Source organism: Hydractinia symbiolongicarpus, chromosome 9, assembly GCF_029227915.1.
Source record: "Hydractinia symbiolongicarpus strain clone_291-10 chromosome 9, HSymV2.1, whole genome shotgun sequence".
In the NCBI taxonomy this organism is placed as follows: Eukaryota; Metazoa; Cnidaria; class Hydrozoa; order Anthoathecata; family Hydractiniidae; genus Hydractinia; species Hydractinia symbiolongicarpus.
In genome coordinates this window covers 27,465,432-27,484,492 of record NC_079883.1, presented here as the reverse complement: position 1 = coordinate 27,484,492, position 19,061 = coordinate 27,465,432, and the positions used below count along the sequence as shown (strand labels likewise).

The window sequence follows — 19,061 nt, the reverse complement described above, 5'->3', positions numbered from 1 at the left end:
TACAAATGGCAGGCGCAGCTGTTAGTGAGATTTCCAGCAGCAGTGTGATTGGAAATCAATCTTCTTTTATTGGAAAAGAAGGAAGACTTCTTAAAAAGGGAAAATTTTTAAATTCGTGGCATGAATGTGCATTAAAACTAGAAAAGGACTGCATTGCATACAAAAAGATTGATAAAAAGGTAATGAAACATCATCTCCAATTACTTCTTCTTTTTAAGGTAAACACCTAATTAGATGACATGGCCTAATTAGGCGAGTCATTTAGTAGCCTAACTAGATGAACGAAAACTTAAACTTACTTTTGAGAATACGTTCCCCTTGGCGGCGATTCAATAGATGACTTGCCAATGTTTGCAAAAGTTCAAAAGTTTGCGGATTTTTGCACATGCACAAGCAGTTCGGGAGATAACATTGAAAGGGAAACGGTTTCCCATGTTTTATAGGGAAATTCCCATGTCATATGAGGAAATGGTTTCCCATATAGGAAACTGTTTTTTAAACTAATTTTGTTGATTTTAATTTGGGTTTCCCTTTTGGGAAACCGTTAACCATTCTCAGAACAATTTTACGGAACTGCGGAAAGAGTCTACAATAATTTTTTTTCCTTCTGTGAAAATTTCATCATCATCATTATCATCATTCTATGCTTAACGTCTGTTTTCCATGCTAGCATGAGTTGGATGCGGTATAATAATGACCCTCTTCTAATCTAATCTAGACTGTGTTAGATCTAAACTCAACTTCCTCTGTATCAAGTCTGTCCTTATAACCTTCTGCCAAGTCTCTCTCTGTCTGCCTCTGGGCTTTGCCTCAAGAACTATCAAGTCTACACTTTCTTACCTAATTATCCCCCTCCATTCTTTCCAAGTGCCCCAGCCAATTCAATCTTTTTATCTGGATAACATCTTTAATGCTACGTATACCTAGCGGATACCTCATACAATCTACTTTTTCCTCAATTGACAAGGCTCTGCTAGTTAACAAAGGAAGTAACTCTCTGAACTTTTTCCAAGCAGAACCTATCCTGCAAGTAACACTTCTTCCAACACCCCTTTCACTGCCCAAATATCACCTAAGTAACAGAAGTTCTCAACTATCTCTAACGAGCCACTGTTGTACATCATTGAAGCTGGAAATACTCTCTATAATCTCACCTTTGCAAGGCTTGCATACAAACTGAATGTCAGCTGTTAACCTACCACCAATACCTACTGCACTTCTTATGTACCCAATGCTTGCAAGTCTGACAAAAAATTGAGTTACTACCAACCCCTTTCCTGCAAACTCCACAAGGCCACTTTCTAACTACAAGGTCACACATGGCTGCAATGCTACTAATCATGACTTTAGACTTTGCTGTGTTCACCCTTAGCCCTTTCTCTTCTAGTCCTTCCTGCCACTTCTCAAACTTTTCAACTAATTCTTCCACCGACTCCGCTATGAGAACCAAATCATCCATCGACAGCGCTTCTAAGACTAGAACAAACAACAAAGGACTAAGTACAGAACCCTGATGTACACCAACATTTACACTAAATTCATCACTAAGTGAATCGTTAATCCTGACACGACTTTTAGCGTTGCTGTACATAGACTTACCATCATAACTAGCCACTCATCCACACCTAATTTTCTCATAGCCCACCAAATAACTTTACATGACACTCTATTAAAAGCTTTCTCTAAATCTACAAAGGCAAAATAGAGATTCTTTCTCTTTCCTAAATGCTTTTCCTGAAGCTATCTGAGTAAAAATATTGCATCTGTAGTGCCACGCCCTGAAAAAAAACCAAATTGCATCTTATCTATATCAATTCTTTCTCTAAGTAACTTATCAATCACTCTTTCAATAATTTTCATTACTTGATCAACCAACTTCAAACCTCTATAGTTACCTCTTTCTAATGCATCACCCTTGCCCTTGAAACAATTCAATATTACCCTTGACTGCCACTCACTCGGGATAGCACCATCCTTTATAATCTGATTAGCAAGACTTGTAATAAGCTCAACTCCAATATATCCAGATGCTTTTACCATCTCTGCAACAATACCTGATACTCCTGCAGCCTTGCCAATCTTCAATTTCCTAATAGCCTCCACTACCCATTCTGTCTTGATCTGCATAGCTGGCCCTTCTACAACATCATCATCAGACAAATTATCCTCATCCCAATCAAACTCAGTGTTAAGCAACCTCTGATAATAATTCTTCCAAGCTACCCTTTTCTCCTCCTCTGTGCTAGCCAAAACACCTTCATCATTATGTATACACTTCTCACCTACAACATCTTGATTAGTCTTCTTTATTTGCTTTGCTATCTTGAATACCTGATTGCACTGATCTTCCCTTCTTAACATATCTGCAAATCTGTTTCTCTCTGCTTCTGATTTTGCCTTATACACTGCTGTACGAGCACGACGCTTAGCTTCTAATTAAATATTTTAACTACCACCTGACTTCCACTCTTCCCAAAGTTTCCTCTTTTCCTTTATACACTGGTCAACTTCATTATTCCACCACCAGGTCTGGTCCTTTTCTCCACCCACAGGTATCATCAGAAGCTTCTACAAGACAATTCTTCAAAGTAGTCCAAGTACTTTCAACATTGTCACTATCGCACTGACCACCATGACAAGTTCAGTGTCTCCAAACTTTGATGTGACTGCTATTAACTCATCATAAAACTTATCTTTATCTTTCTTACTGAGTCCACACTGTGGAGCATAAACTGACAGAAAAGTGACAATCCTATTACCTATCAAAAACTTTATCACTATAATACAACTATTAACACGCATAACATCTATTACTTTTTCTACCCACTTCTCTGCAACGAATATGCTAATTCCTCCATATCCATCACTATTACTAATCCAAGAAAAGCTTATACCTTGCCCTCCTACCTTCCACAAATCTCACTGAAGCTCCTCTCCACCTGACTTCCTGAACACAACACATATCAACAGATCTACGTTCTAACATTTCAACTACTTCACCTGCTCTACCTCTCAGAGTACCAACATTTACACTAGCCATCCTCAACCTAGTGTTATCTAGTACCTTGTGATGTGATAGCTGGGTAACGGTCTGCCGATGCTCACACCTGACATCCATTCCCTTTCTATTGGTTAAAAATTTGTAGTGCGTTTCTTAACCAGCTTGTGCGCAGATTCCTTTTTATTTTGGTGGTTTCCCTAATAGAAAACCATTGCCTTATTTCCTGTTTAGGGTAACGGTTTCCCAAATGCGAAACCGTAAAGTTTCCCAAATGGGAAACCATTTCCCAGATGGGTAGTGGCTTCCCTTTTTGACTCAACTCCTGAACTGAGAAGCATTCCTGTAGGCAGAAAATATAAACAACATACCACAATAATGAAAGAAATATTCACTCAAAATTAGTAAAATTTTTTTAGAAAAATTAAAAGAATATAGTTAAAATTTAATTCCAGTTCCTCTTAGTTCTTATGCTACCCCAAAAAAATCTTTAATCTGCATTAATAACCATTTTACCCTGTGCGAATCCTGATTTCTTACCTACACCAAAGTGAGCGTATGTCCATTGTTCTCAAAATGAATACAAAAGAATTAAGTCACGCAGAAAGTGGTCTATATATATATGGGCAAGTAAATGTTACCATAGCCCGGGTTAACTAAAGCCATGTGAAAGGAAATTGGGAAGATAGCACACTGTGTGGGGCGTTGGATGTTGCAGGCAGTTGTCTGGAGGAGCACTGACCCAAATTGGGTATGCGTAGCTCAAAATGAGTATTAAATACTCTGGAACTCCCCATCTATAAGCCATGCCCCCCTGGAAATAATAGACAGGGTATATCCCTCAATATTTGTGAGACTAGCCATGTAAAATATGCACATCTCTACTTTAAAATTATATATTGCGTTTCGCACTACAATTTTTATGTGAACCAAATCTGTTTACTTTTCAACAAATTTTGACCAATTATCACCTTATTTGCACCATGCATTGGCAACTTTGGCTCAAACCTCCTGTGGCAATCTTTGGTGTTCTGAATAATGACCATCCACGTCACAGGAAAAAATAAATAAGGACAAAAACGTAGTGCGAATTAGCCAACACTGTCGCCTAATTAGATGTTTACCTAGACTGTTCTTGGGGGCTGTGTGTTAATAATAATATGTTTGCTTTTTTTGGTTGTTTTTTCACTAATGGCAAAGAACTTGTCCTCTTCTTGTTGCTAAAAAAAAGGAGACAGAAGATAAGGACTACCACACCGGCTTCTAGTCCAGAATATTTTGCTAAACTTTAAAAAATTTACAGTAAAAATTACATATATACAAAATAGTTGGAAAAAATGAAGACAAAAAACTACTTTTTTGTATTAAATAGATAGTTATTGGAATTTTATCAAACATGGTGGGTTTTGTAAACTTATCGGTTTTCAAAATTGACTCCTGAAGAAAATGATCAAAAATCATCAAAAGGGAAGCACGAAATATTGTTGCTGAAAAATGCATGTCACTAATGTTAATTGACAAATTATAAGTTGCCACGCCAGTAACATTAATTTAGCTAATCTCAATAGCATAATATAAATAAAGCAATTACAATGCACTTATAGATCTTTGAGACCAAATAACTTGACGTCATTTCCTGAAAGGACCAAAATAGTAAAAAATTCCAAGGCTTGGTCAACCCCACCTGTTTTTAACAAATAAGTTGACAGTGTTTCAAGAACAGGTCAGCAAATTTTTGCATTTTTTTGTGTCATTGCTGACATCATAAAATGAGAGATGTTTTTTAAGTAAGTAAGTAAGTAAGTAAGCAGTTTCTTGACTATAGTAATTACTATAAAATCTTAATATTAGCTTGGTAATTAAAGAAATAACTATTGGTGGAACCACTTGTTTTTCTAAAGCAAACATAGAATGCATATATAAAAGTTAAAATCGAGGTCTTCAATTTTTTTAGTTTGGTACACCAAAGTTTGATATACTGGAGTTGAGCTTATTACAAGTGTTGCTCATCAGATTATAAAGGATGGTGTATTCCAAGTGACTGGCATTCGAGTGTGCTAGTGAATTGTTTCAAGGGCAATGGTGATGCATTGAAAGAGGTAACTATAGAGATTTGAAGTTGGTTGACCAAGTAATGAATTTTATTGAAAGAGTGATTAATAAGTTACTTAGAAAAAGAATTGATATATAGATAAGATGCAATTTGGTTTTTTCCAGGGCGTGGCAATACAGCTTCAGAAAAAGCATTTAGGTAAGAGAAAGAATCTCATTTTTCTTTCTTTATAGATTTAGAGAAAGCTTTTAACAGAGTGCCAAATAAAGTTATTAGTGGGCTATAAAAAGTTAGGTGTGGATGAGTGTCTAGTTAAGATGGTACAGTCTATGTACAGCAATGTTAGAAGTCGTGCCAGGATTAAGGATTCACTTAGTGATGAACTTAGTGTAAATGTTGTATATATCAGGGTTCTGTACTTAGTCCTTTGTTGTTTAATTTATTCTTAAAAGCACCGTCGATGGTGTTCAGAACATTGGATACATAAGAAGTTAAGAAAGGTTAAGAGCTGACATTCAGTTTGTCTGCAAGCGTTACAAAGGTGAGATTATAGAAAATGGAATATTTCCAGCTTTAATGATGTACAACAGTGGCTCGTTAAAGATAGTTGAGAACTTTTGTTACTTAGGTGATGTGTTGGGTAGTGGAGGGGGTGTTAGATGAAGTGTTACTCGCAGGATACGATAGGTTCTGCTTGAAAAAAGTTCAGAGAGTTACGTCCTTTGTTGACTAGCAGAGTTTTGTCAATTAAGGTAAAAAGTAGGTTGTATGAGGCTTGTGTAAGAAGTGTTATGTTGTATGGTAGTGAGACATGGGCAGTGAAGCAGGACCGTGTAGAAAGGAATGATATGAGATGACACTTGAAAAGAATGGAGAAGAATAATTGGGTAAGAAAGTGTAGAGACATGATAGTTCTTGGGGCAAAGCCCAGAGGTAGACTGAGAGAGACTTGGCAGGAGGTAATAAGGATGAACTTGATGCAGAGGAACAGTGTAGATCAAATTGGAAGAGGGTTATTAATATACCCTGTCCAACTCTAGCATGGACAAGATGATAACTGATAGACCCTTACCTGATTACAAAAATAAAACTTACCGCTTAAAATTAAGCCTATAGGAAAGTAAGAAAGATTACACACGCTTTCTAAGGTGGCGCACAAATGTATTACAAAGTAGTGCGGCTTTAAAATTAAAGGTGGAAACCGAAATTACAAAGTGGTCCAAAAAGTTACTATTGAATTGACCTGTAGCAAATGTTTTAAAATTATAATTTCTTTAAACAATGAAACGTCAAGACACGGGTTTGAACTTTCAAGTTTGTGTATGTATTGCCACATAATTGTCACAAGACTCCCATGTCGAAAAGAATTTTTTCTGAGCTGTAATGGAATAAGCTAAACGTCAACAATAGAAAATTGAATCATAAAATATTTACTTTGGTTATAACAAAGCAGTACTTTTTATTTTTGCATGCAGTGTTGTGATTTTATACAAGTGTATTGATTTTTATTATATAGTATTACTATTATAATTTGAAAGTTTTATTTAAAAAAAATAATTAGAATATATTACCACATATTTTTCAAGCTTATTTGTAAGCAGTGGAAAAGATTTATCTGTTGTTACAGCTATAAAGTTATACTTATCCAAGTTTTGTGGTTGTTACGTACTTAAAATGTTTGTGGTGAAAAACTTACACAGTGGTTTCCAATAGACTATATAATTTTTCTTTTTTAATATTTTAACTGATGTATGGCTGGGTGGTGTGTAAATTTCTGTCAATGCATGAAAATAAGAATTCGAAAAATCGTTGTAGATTTCATTATTGCTAATTAAGTCTTTTTGTAGACGCATAACAATCTTCTGTGGTATCAACTATGTAGCCCAACATGATTCTGAAAAAAATTTATGTTCGGAAAATCATATATTTTCGAACACATAAGAGCGTCTTCCAATTCCACGAAAAAAATTAAGTCCAAGCTTACAAATCCAGGAAGAAATTACATGCCTTCATTTAGCATAACTTTATTAGCATAATTGTATTTTCAATGTATCAGCTTATATGAATCGGCAAGTATTAACAGGTCAGGTCAAAAAAACATAGTCTCTTGGTAACCGTGAAGTCCAAAAAAATGTGCCTGCACCAGAAATTCATGATCAGCATTTGTCATTGGTTATGAAAAGCTTGTTTTTGTAGACCAAATACCTGACATGTGCTTGATTTGGCATGATGAAAGGGTAGATAAAAATCGAGTATAAATACAAGACTAATCATTTTTTCGAAGTATGATATCAAAGCTTGGATTTTTATTTGTTTTTGTAGCATAAATTGAAGTTGATCGTTTTACTCGACATCACGGTGGAACAACCAGAAGACAACACCAAGTTATTTGTCATCAAGTATTTAAACAAAAAGAAAAAAGATAAAACGTTTGCTGCTGAAACTGAAGAAGATTGTCAACAATGGATGGAAGCAATTTTTGAAGCAAAACTTGATGGAAAAGAGAGAAACGCGAGCAAATCTGAAGCTTGTTCCATACAATAAAGGTAGATAGCTATTCGTGGTAAATATTCACTTAAAGTAAAGAAGCAGTCATCCGGATAAATATTGTAAACGCAATCAGATTTTCTCTTCCCCTTCAAATCTCGAATGCATAGAATTATTTCAGTTTCTAAACAAACCCTTTTATTATAGAAGTCGATAATTTTATGAAAAAGTTCGGTAACTTTGTGGGTCATTTTATTTTATTTTATTTTCTCTCTGTTTTAAAAAAAAATAAGAATTAGTATAGTATATATGGAATAGCAGTTATTTTTATTTTTTTCATTCAGACTTTCCTACATAAGAAAATTTCTTCCACGTAATTTTCAACGTAGAATCGATTTATTTTAGCATGACCTGATAACGTATATATATATATATATTTCTGGATTTTGCAGAATGTTCTTTAAAAAGCCACACCAGAGAACTTGCTTAGCAGAAAGCTGAAAGCCAATTAATCACCTATAATTAAATTAATTGAGATGGAATTCTAAGAATTATCTGTGAACATTTCCTCATAATGACACACTCTGTCTCAGCTGTTTGCTTTTTTTAAACTTTCTTTCTCATTTACCATAATACTTTGTTTAATTTTCATGATGTGAAGCATATATTTCTAAGAAAATTATATTAGGTTTTTTTTTGCTTGTTCTTTTTTGTTTTTTCGCAGTTTACGAGTGCTGTCCTTCTTAATAGCTAAGTTGTGACAAGCGTTTATTGATCTGTCGCTTTTTAGATTAATTCTTGTGAGTAATTTCTTATTTCATAATTAAACTTTCTATGACAACTTGCAGAATTGAATTAAAAGCATATTGCACTGAAAGAAAACGGTAGAAAAATAAAATATTGTTGGAAGTTATTACCTGTGGTGGGTAAGTAAGTATTGAAGTTTCGGGTTAATTCAAGTTTGAGACACGTATCATACCTAACTGCTAAGAAAGGATATGAAAATATATATATTTATATTTTGTATACATTTGTTTATTATTTATATACAGTTTTTTCTTTCTAATTTTTACAAAACAATAACAACAAACTTCAAAACAAAAATGTATATATAGAAACAAATTTTTTGAAAACTGCGATAACAAAAATTTCCATTGTGCTGAATTTTCACTTTTCGCTTTTCTGGTGAATGTTAAGGCTGCGTCGCCTGTCCATTTGATCAACAGCCAACAAAGAGTTTCTAGCTTTCGGACGGAAATTGCTTAAACTGTGCCGTCTTTCTACTTGATCTGCAACCAATGCGTTCATATTCATCAAGAAAATATTGTGCTCCTCTGTGGATGATATTTTTGATGGTTTGGCTTGGTGTTCCTGGATTTCTTTTGCCACTAAATAAGTGAGTAAAGAAAGACGTACAAAAACATGCTTCGTGGGAATATTTAATATCAATTCTCTTTATTGCTACTATATAAAATTTTTTTGGAGGCTGACCACGTTCTTCTTGTTTTGACTATTTCGTTTTGCTTAAACTAGGGTTCCATCTTTCCAGTTTTAAATAATCTCATAAGTTAAGAAAGTGTTTTTGTGTCACATTTGCAAATTTAATATTATACTGTGCCCTTTTATGCTGGTGGCAAATCTGTTGTTTTATAACTAGATCAGCATAAAAACCGAGTTTAAAACATTGTATTTAAAAAACACGCTTTTTTATTAGAATACCAAAATTCTAACCAGCCTGGTCATTATTTTTATTACTTTATTGTTCTAAACAATAGATTTATTTGAACCTGATATCCCAGCCTGATATAAACCATATTGTTATATAAAAAGAGCAAGCACTTGGTAGAATACTGTTCAATTTTAGTCATGGTTCATTAAGTTGTTTGTTCAACAGATTATAGAGTTGTTGTAAGATAATATGTGGTTTTGTAATTTGATTCATGATAAATGCCCTTATTTTGGATTATCGAATTTAAAGCTTCCTTCCATGTGTTATAAATCTCTTTGAAGTTGCAAGTGAACTAAATATTCTTAGCGGTGAAAACCACTGGGCAATTTAATGACTATATGCAAACAAAAAAGTAATTGAATCATTCGTTTCATAGGCTAGTTAACTAAGCTTTCTTCGAGGATATAAAATTCGGTTTCTCTCAAACGAAAGCTTAGACGCAAACAAATGTCAGAGCAAATCCCTAAAACTCAAATTCACCTCAAAGCAAACCCCGAATTACAATCATCCAATCAGCACTAAGTCGGCGAGGTCACGTCTTACCCTCTTAAATAATTCAAATATTGATTATATTTGTTCAGGTGAGTGAGGTCATTTGCGCTTAAAATAAAAGATTTCCCGATATTGACCACGTGAGCAAAGAACAATAGAATTAACCAATCAAAAAACGCGGTCAGTAATCTGACGCGTGATTTTTCCCACCTTAGCAATTTCGATTTCCTAGTTGGTAAGAAAAATTATGTTGGGTCTCCTGGCTATTCGTTTCATAAAAAATTATTACTATGTTTTATTTGAGAAGAATATTTTAGTCTTCGTTTTTGAGGAAAACGATAATTTTACTCCACTAACCAGACACAAAATATGAGATTTTTTGCACGCTATTTCAGCCAACCAGAGATAAAATAGAAGCGTTTTGCACTGTAGAATTTAAAAATAAGGAAAAAAAATTACTCGATAAAAATAAAGCATATATTTTTGGTGTAGATTAAGGAATCAATGTGCCAGAAAAAATCAACTTGTGAGCTTTTTTCCACTATTGCCAAAAATACAGTCAAATGGAAATGATAAAAAGTATAAATATGTTTGTTTGGCTGTTCAAGCAAGACTTTTAGTCACATTCGAAACCCACCATTATTCGCAGAATTTTTCTTTTTCTCTTCCTCATCTTCCATTCTTTTCAACACATCAACAGCATAAAATAAACTTCTTTGTTGTTTTCTTGTATTCATTGTGCGTGCATCGACTGTTGTCACTTCTTCCAAACACTAACTGCTTCTCTATGTGCTTCAAAAACGATACTTCTTGATGACGTCACACTGTCATTTGGTAAAACCTAAATTTGTAACATATGTTAATAAAATAAACAAAGTCAAATAATAGTGTTGATTTCTTCCCAAGATCCTCAAAAGTAAAGGCCAGTTTCCACTTGTCCGTTTTTTCATGAAAACAGGAAGGGAACAGAAATGGAAAGGACAGTTAAAAAGGGAATTAAAAACCTGTTCAAAATTTAAAGAAATATGGAGGCTTTTCTTTCCATACGCAATCGTTTTCGAATCTTTTTTAGTAAATCCACTTTTCAAACAATTTTAGAGGAATTCTGTTGACGAGCTGTTGTTTTCTTTTCATGAAGTTCTCTGCTGTCGCTGACTTCCAAAGACTTCCAACGGAGCAGCCTCTCTTAATTCTTTGGTAATGTAAATTATTTTTTCATAAATTCTTCTTCAACATCATTATAACATTCTATGTCAAAATACTCCTCTCTATCTGCTAACGTCTCTTGTCAAACCGACGCTATCCTAAACTGGATGTTTTGGGATAGAAAAGCTATTCTTCCATCTCCGGGAACAAAAGGAACAGCAAATCTTTCCCATAGTACAGAAAAATCATGTGATAATTTTTCTTGTTCTTGTCTCAGCCGTGGAAAAACGGGCAAGTGTAAACTCGCCTTAAGCCCATTTTTTTATAATTCTCACTTGTTGTTTTAAAACTATGGAAACGCTATTTTGAGATGTAATTAAAACCGTTTTATTTGGAGTGTGGTTTAGACCGCTGTGGCTTTACTCATTGACATTTTATAAAAGATTTTAAAACAATGCATTTAAAAAACATACGTCCCAGTCCTTTTTACTACGAGGATTAAATTTTATAATGTAACGGAAGTGGTACGAGCCTTAGTAGCGAAATCTAGTGGATATTACAACTTGGATTAAATCTCTCCTTAAACGAAAGCAAAGTATTAATGTTACTTTTTGACGTCTATCAAAGTGGCAGCTAATAGCCTGTTGTACATACTGTGACTTGAAAGTAGAACAATCGTGCATATGTCTTGAACGAGTAAATATCGCGTTAAAAGAGTAGGAAAAAAATTGGTCTTTTTATCTGATACTGAGCAAGTGCGACACATTGCTACATCATGTGACAGGTAGCCATGAAGCTGAACATTGAAAGCAGCTCACGTGATACTTGCATATTTTTTAAAACTGCATTTGTAGTTTTCAAAGATCATATTCAAAACGCTTCGTAATGAGTTGCTTGTGTTGAGGCGACTAAGTTCTAAATTGCAAACACGGAAAAATTATTAGCGGTTCTCTAGCTTCACATCTCTAGCTTCACATCTCTAGCTTCACATCTGGTTAACATATCCATGTTTATCTAGTGTGACTTCCACGTTATGCTAACATTAATTAATATTAATCTCTGCGGAGAAGACCTTGATATCATCCACAACAGAGTGCAGCAGTTAATTAAACATATTAAGTACATTCAGTCGTGAATGAAAGCATTGTAGTTTTTGTTGTTGTTTGTGAAAATGTTCGGTAAAGTACACAATCAGCTGAAAGCGTGAAGTTACTTGAAATCAAGCATATACAGCAAAAATAACGAGTTTAAAATAATGTGCTTGCTGTTCATAAAAAATGTTTATGTTGTGGTCAGAGATTAAATTTGTTGTAATTAGTTTTATTTAACGGGCATAAGTTTATATTACTTTATTTTTACGATTATCTGTGAAGGAGAGTTGTATTTAAATGTAATTTAACACAACCTCATTCAGAGTGTTATTTTGATGTGTATCGTGTATTTCGTGGCGTTGCGTGGATAGGAAGACCTGTGCTAAAGCCATCTTAAAATGAAAATTTAACTTAAAATCAAAATGGCGTATTAAAAGCAATATGGTGTATCGTAGTTATGTGTAGCTATGTTGTTGTCTGTAACCTTTAACCTATGAAAAACACGAAACTGTGTGCTATGATAAATATTGACCCAACTGACAGTCTGTTGTTACTTCTTACTGCGTGTGTCCACGGTTTTAAAATTCGAGTGACTATCATGCTTGGGATGTTGTACGAATTCTTTTCTCGTCAAACCGTGAAATGATCGCTGCCTTTAAGAAGTAAAAGAGAAAATGTAAAGTAAATTTGCTTTTTAATTTACCCTCGTAGAATATTCAAAATGGCTTTCCGACCTCCATCAAGACTTCGACCAAGACCTCCATCTTCTTGCTCGACTACTTCTACATCGTCGTGTATAGATCGTTTGCTCGATTTAACGAAATGTTCACACTGTCATAATCAATTAAAAGATGCTCGCATGTTGCCGTGTCACCACTCGTTTTGTTTTTCGTGTTTGGTCGATATGATCGGGTAGGTATCGTGTATTTTTGCGTTGTACGTAGTTAATTCAAAATCGATTGTGTATGTTTTTAAAACGTAAATAACCTTTATTAGTCTGATGTCATACTTGCAAGATACTGTGAAACCTGTCTATAGCGTACAACATTAGGGCCACAATTTTTTAATTTTTTTTTTGAGGGGGGAGAAAAAGACTAGTGAAAATGCAAAACATTTTTAAGTAAAATAGCTACAGTTAGCTCCGGGTAACTCGAACACCGGATAACTTTAAAATTATTTTCTTGGGTCCCTTAAAATTTTGTTAATACTTTCTTATAAAAGCTCCTGTTACCTCGAACCACGGATAACTGGAACATTCGTTAACTCGACCCATTTTTCGCCCCCCCTGAGGCTAATTTCTTCGGATAACTCGAACTTTTTACTCGAGAAAAGGAAATCAAAGACTAGTAAATGTCAGATTTTAATTTTTTATTTATTTTTATAAATAATATAGATAAATAATGTTATCTGCCAAGGAAAATTAATTTACTAATGACTTCCATGCCTTTTTCATCCATCGCTAAGATTGCACCTTTTCCGGGTAACGATTGCCCCACCTCTTAAAAAAATCGCTTGAACTCGAACTATAATTTCATTTCAGACCTAATTCGAGTTAACGGGAGTATCATTTAAATCAAACATTTGTTAAGTCGAACTTCTTCCTCGGTCACTTGGAGGTTCGAGTCCGAGAGTTAAGTGTATGTCATTTTACTTATGCGATATTGGTTCCATGAAACACACCAACGTAAACAGCACAGAAGAGAAAAATATGCTCATCGTATCATGTTGTTGTAGGTTTGCTGTTTTGTGTAAACTTGCAAAGATTTTTTAATATTCTGAAATTTTAGAGAAAAACGAAATTTTACAACTTTTAGCTGTTTGTAAGAAAAAAAAATTGGGCGGAAAAGATTGTTATTAATTTTAAAGTTGTTTTCTTTGAAATTAGTTTAAGAATATGATTTTAAAAATTTCAATGACTAACCTTCAAACATTTTTTTTGTTCAGTTCTTCAACATCTAAAGATGAATTTCTCTGTCCAATTGATCGTGTGGTTATCAAAGTACCGCCATACGGAATAAACTCGTTTGACCGGGACGAACGCGCAGCAGCGCTCGAAGAAATACGTTACGAACTCGAAGATAGTTTTAACGATGATATCGATACGTCGACAGCAGACATAGATATTAACTTAGAGAGTCTAAACAAAGGAGTAAAAGATATCGAGCACTCCTCCGCTCTGTCTCAACACGCGGTTAATAGCATGTTTGAAAAGATATACAAAAAGTTACGACTACGACAGGAGGAAATTATATCGGAAATTAAACGAAAAAGTCAACGTCAAATATCAAACTTACAATACGAAAAATTTCGTTTAATCGAAACGAAAAAGCTTCAGATGGATCAGTTTTGCGATTCTTCATTTTACGAGGAGGATATCTTGGAACCTCTACGGACGAACAAAAGCATGACCTCCTCCACACCGCCGTCGCCCAACTCGTCATTCAGCCGACAACCTCACGACACGCTGACTCATGAAAATCGCATGTCTTTATTATCGTGTCATATCGGGCAACAGCATTTAGAATTCAATAAACACGATGCAACTTTATCGAAATTGATGGAGAATTTAAATAACGTTGGTTGTATATCATGCGATTTTGATTTGAAAGTAAAGTTGGATCGAAATTTGCTGGCTATGGGTGATTATCCGTTCGGTTTGAAAATTGGAGGAAAAAAAGAAGACGGGTTTGATTGGTTGGCTTCTTCGCCGAAAGGTAAGAGTGCATTAATATTTTTTTAGTTTTTGGTGTTTAGACCTAAACTTAAGTTAGAAACTACAAAACCTACTGCAAGCGTTTTATAATTCAATCATGCTTCACCTAAAACATGATGGGAAAGAACAAGTACACAGAGCGGTTGGAAGTCAGTTAGTGCTGATGTAAAGATGCAAGTCATCAGTTGGTAGTGAATTGTACATGGCTGTGAATTGTACATTGTTTATGGCTGGTACGGTGATACCTCATGTTAAAAAGTCAATAATTTGAAATAATAGGTCGTTTACGAGCTCCCGTTGGCCAACAGTTAGCTTCTGAGTAATCAGTACCCTGCCTTAAGTTGATAAATTTTCGCGGATTTCGCGAATTTTATCCATTTTCGCGAAATATAAACTCCCGGCAACTTAAAACTTGAAGGGACCGTTCGACTTACGAATGTTCGAGTTAAACGAAGATCTAGTTAAGTCGAACTTAGTTTAAAATGAGATAATACTTTATTCCAGATCATTAACGAGGTACAAATTTAATGCAAAATTTTCAAAATTCGCGTTAATTAAATGACTCTTATTAAGGTGTGACGTAAATATCAGAACATTAAAAAAATGACTAATTAATTAAAAACCTGTAAGTAAAGTTTAAAAATTTATTTATTTGACAATCGCAATCCAGAGCTCTCTCAACACACGCATACTTCGTTCTCCTCCTGTTTGATGCAAAAAAAAATTAGTATCGTCCTGATACAGCAATGTGATACGCTTATACGCTTCGAAGAAAACAAAAGAAACTGGTTGTTAATGAACCTAATCTAAAAATAAAGATAAACATATTTCCTAATTCGCGTTATTTTAATACTTGTTGTAAGTCAGTTGAGCTGAATCACGAGTAAATTCTTTTAGGCAGTTTATAGGCATTTGCGTTAATTTTCTTTGTGTTAATCTTCATATTTTCGGACCTCGCAAAATAAGTCGTCGCGAAAATTAATCATATTATGCTACTATGCTACTTCACAAAAGTGGCAAAATCTTATAACAACGTGAAGATTAACGAATTTAGCTTCATGTTTATTGTTGACATTAATGTTTTTTCTATGCTGGTAAAAAGTAATTTCTCTCGTTTAATAAAAAATGTAGATCAAAGCATTGTTTGTTCCCATCCTGCATTATGTATCACAGTCAGTTATAATTAATATGTGCGAAAAGTTAACGGCAGCCGACAAGAATGTTAATCGTATAAAGATCGTATAAAGATGTGGGCGATAAAGTTAAGCAACGCTAGCCGGATGTCATGACCTCCATTTATACGTGACCGATTGATTTTTAGGTTTATCACAACGACTTTCTTCGAGACTGGTGATAGCAAACAGCGGTCGAAATGAACTTATTGTTCTTGATAACAGCTTTAACGTCAAATCTGTTATACCAGCATCGAAAGAAAAATTCTTTAGCGTCTCTGATGTGGCGACATACGGCAATAATATTTTTGTTGCCGACGAAAGTGCTTCTCAGATTGTCATGTTGAGCAGTGACGGTACCGTCGTGAAAAGCTTTGGAAAGCCGGGTTCAGGAAATCTTGAGTTAAAACGACCTAACGGAATATGTGCAGATAGTCGAGGAAGAATTATTGTTTCTGACTCCCTGAACCACAGAGTTAAGGTGATTTTTTTATTCCTTAATTTTCATTTTACGGACACCGGCTAGGTGAAATACGGGGTAAAAAGTGCAGACCGAGCCCCCGTATGGTTAGTATTCGTTAATTTTTGTCTGAAACACACGATAAGCGAAAGGCAAACATTAAAACAGTACACTACGTATGTGTACTTTGCTTGAGATTATTTTGAATTGCAAGTCATAGTAGAAGTAGTACCTTAACCGACCAATCAAAAACTTGCTTTCCGCGAAGTTAATTCTGCACAAAAATATATGTTCAATAAAAATTGCGGATTTATTAAAATTATTTATAAAACTTAAATTTATTTTGAAAAAATTCTTGTTACAGAGTCCAGCGAATACCGTTTGTTATTTTCAGGTGTTATCAGCTGATCTTCAAAAATGTATTCTCACTGTCACAACAGATAAAAAGAAGCAAAGAGAAGCAAAGAATTTTAGTTTTCCTTGCGGAGTAGCTGTCGACAAAGAAGACAATATTTACGTGACCGATACAAATAATAAACGAATTGTTCAATTATCCAGAGAGGGAAAGTTTATGAAAGAGATGCATCCGCCAGGTAAGATCCAATTTAAGGTTCACTCACTCAACCCTGTGGAAAAGCTATCCCCGTATTTTCATAGTGTCTCTTTTTTTCCGATCTACCGAGCATGTTGTAATAAACCTTTTTACTTTTCGGAGGTATTAGTCAGAAAAAAAATTAGAATTTTTGGGTTTTATAAAAGAGGCTAAGATATTATAAATGCGTCGGAACAATGGGAAACTCTCTTATGGTTAGCTTAATTCACTTCGTTTCGCAGAGAAAGATTGTTTCTCTAATAATACCCGTATTTTATCTGTCTGTTTAAAATGGTAGCTTATATTCCTGTGAACTTTTCGCATTTTTTTTTAAGCCAGGGAGATTTGTTGAATCGAAAACTGTATTATAAATCGAACCTATCAATCATAGTAATAACCCCATGCAAGTACATCTCATTACTTCATGTTAACAAGGATCCACAAAATAGCAATGCGGGTACGAATGGCGATCCTCCGTGAACTTAAATTTTTATGTAATGCAGCTCATTCTTAAATGTTGCGAAATTTTCGCGCATTTTTACTCACGCTCACATGACATCTTTTTCTTAATTATTATGTAGCTATAAAAGTGGCATTCATTTCTACAATGTGTCGGAATAAGATTACAAATGCCAAAGTTTGTTCCAACATGTAATTTCCTATAAATTTAGAGTCAATAGAGTTGAACTTTGTAATGTTCACAGAAAACTGGACAATGTTTACAGCGGATTTATGATTTCGTTTTCAGTTTTAGGGCCTTTATGGGCATGGATTATTCCTTAGTGTTGACAGATTTTAGATGCTGTTTGCTTAGATATCGCGTGTTTTGTATTGATTTTTAGTGTTTAGTAATTTCTTACAGGCTGTCATGATCCAAGATGCGTAGCGGTTTCATCAGATGGAAAACTACTGGTAACTGATCGTGAAAATGGGAAACTGTTGATTTTCGATTGCCATAGCAATAATATGACGTGTGTATCCGGCATTATTGATTCCTATGGCAACCAGACGCATTTCAAACAACCGTACGGTGTCATAGTTGACGGGACCGATAAAATCATTTTAACCGACAATGAACTGGGCGCTGTGTTTGTGTTATAGTAGTACGTCTGATCATTTTCAGTACTAAATCTTAAGAAAAACGCCGTTGCAATAATACAGGTTTTTATTAGACAAAAAGCTGCATTTTTTAGAAAATTTTTACTTTGATGTTTTATATTATTTTATTTAATCTTTTAATATAATTTTTTAGAATTAGTGCCACTTGCACCCTCTTTCACAGGGTTTTTTGCCTTTTTGATATATCAAAAAGGCAAAAAGCCTGAGAACGAGGATGGTGTCATTTGTTCATCCACGAATTAAATAGATGTTAACCATTGCTTCAGTGTCTTAAATTTCCGCGAGCAGAAAATTTTGAAGTTACGTCGAAACCGATTTCTTGGAAGAAGAAGCGAATTAAGCAAAAAAAATGATTACTAAATCTTGAATTCGCAAAAATTTCTGCTCGCAAAATTTGTAAAAGTGCAGTTAAATTGTAAATATTTTTGTTTTTACAAACCATGTGAATTTGAAATATTATAAAATCGACACATGTTTTTAGCAACTGCTTTGAATGACCGTTAATATAAAAGATTTCGCGAAAGAAAGCGACAAAAATTATATAGTTCTTTTTTTTCGGACACCTGTTTATAGCTGGCAATTTTTACTCTCGCACGCGTCTTCTTCATTGCCATCTTTTTCCTGTAATATGCGGACAATTTTTACTCTCGCACTCGTCTACATCTTTTTCGTCAATAATCTGGTGATTGCGACTTAGCTCCTCTGTTTATTTTATGACATTGGGATGTCTACATCAATTTATTCTATCCAATGGGAACTGGTTATGTATTGTTAAAATTTAAGTTAAACATTTCCTCTACGCCTATGATATCCTGACGGACGGCTCGTCCTGTCCGAATACCAAGTGTAAAGGAGCCCTGGGGACGAAGCGACAGTTGGTGACAGCATGGTAGGAGTAAGCAGGAACAAGATGTAAAAGATTTGGAGGATTAGATACGAAGTTGGTTAAAAGATGCAAGCTTACCCAAGTGAAGTCGTGGCTATTTGTCCAAAGCATCTTTCTTTTTTG

At 34.6% G+C, this 19,061-nt stretch overlaps 1 protein-coding gene across 5 annotated transcripts; it reads left to right on the top strand.

Moving 5' to 3' along the window:
- The first annotated feature begins 37 nt into the window (after nt 1–37).
- On the top strand, nt 38–18,388 carry LOC130656794 (uncharacterized). Of its 5 annotated transcripts, XM_057459717.1 has the most exons (9): nt 48–179; nt 4,953–5,097; nt 5,216–5,249; nt 7,374–8,464; nt 12,708–12,908; nt 13,941–14,710; nt 16,031–16,362; nt 16,736–16,934; nt 17,796–18,388. In XM_057459717.1, the coding sequence occupies exons 5-9, from the start codon at nt 12,718–12,720 to the stop codon at nt 18,032–18,034; spliced, it is 1,731 nt and encodes a 576-aa protein (XP_057315700.1). In that variant the 5' UTR covers nt 48–179; nt 4,953–5,097; nt 5,216–5,249; nt 7,374–8,464; nt 12,708–12,717; the 3' UTR covers nt 18,035–18,388. The 5 variants fall into 5 exon arrangements, with proteins under 5 accessions (XP_057315702.1, XP_057315699.1, XP_057315698.1 ...); XM_057459719.1 differs by lacking the exons at nt 4,953–5,097; nt 5,216–5,249 and having other exon boundaries at nt 38–179; nt 7,374–7,597; nt 7,746–8,464; XM_057459718.1 differs by lacking the exon at nt 5,216–5,249.
- Nucleotides 18,389–19,061: the final 673 nt, after the last annotated feature.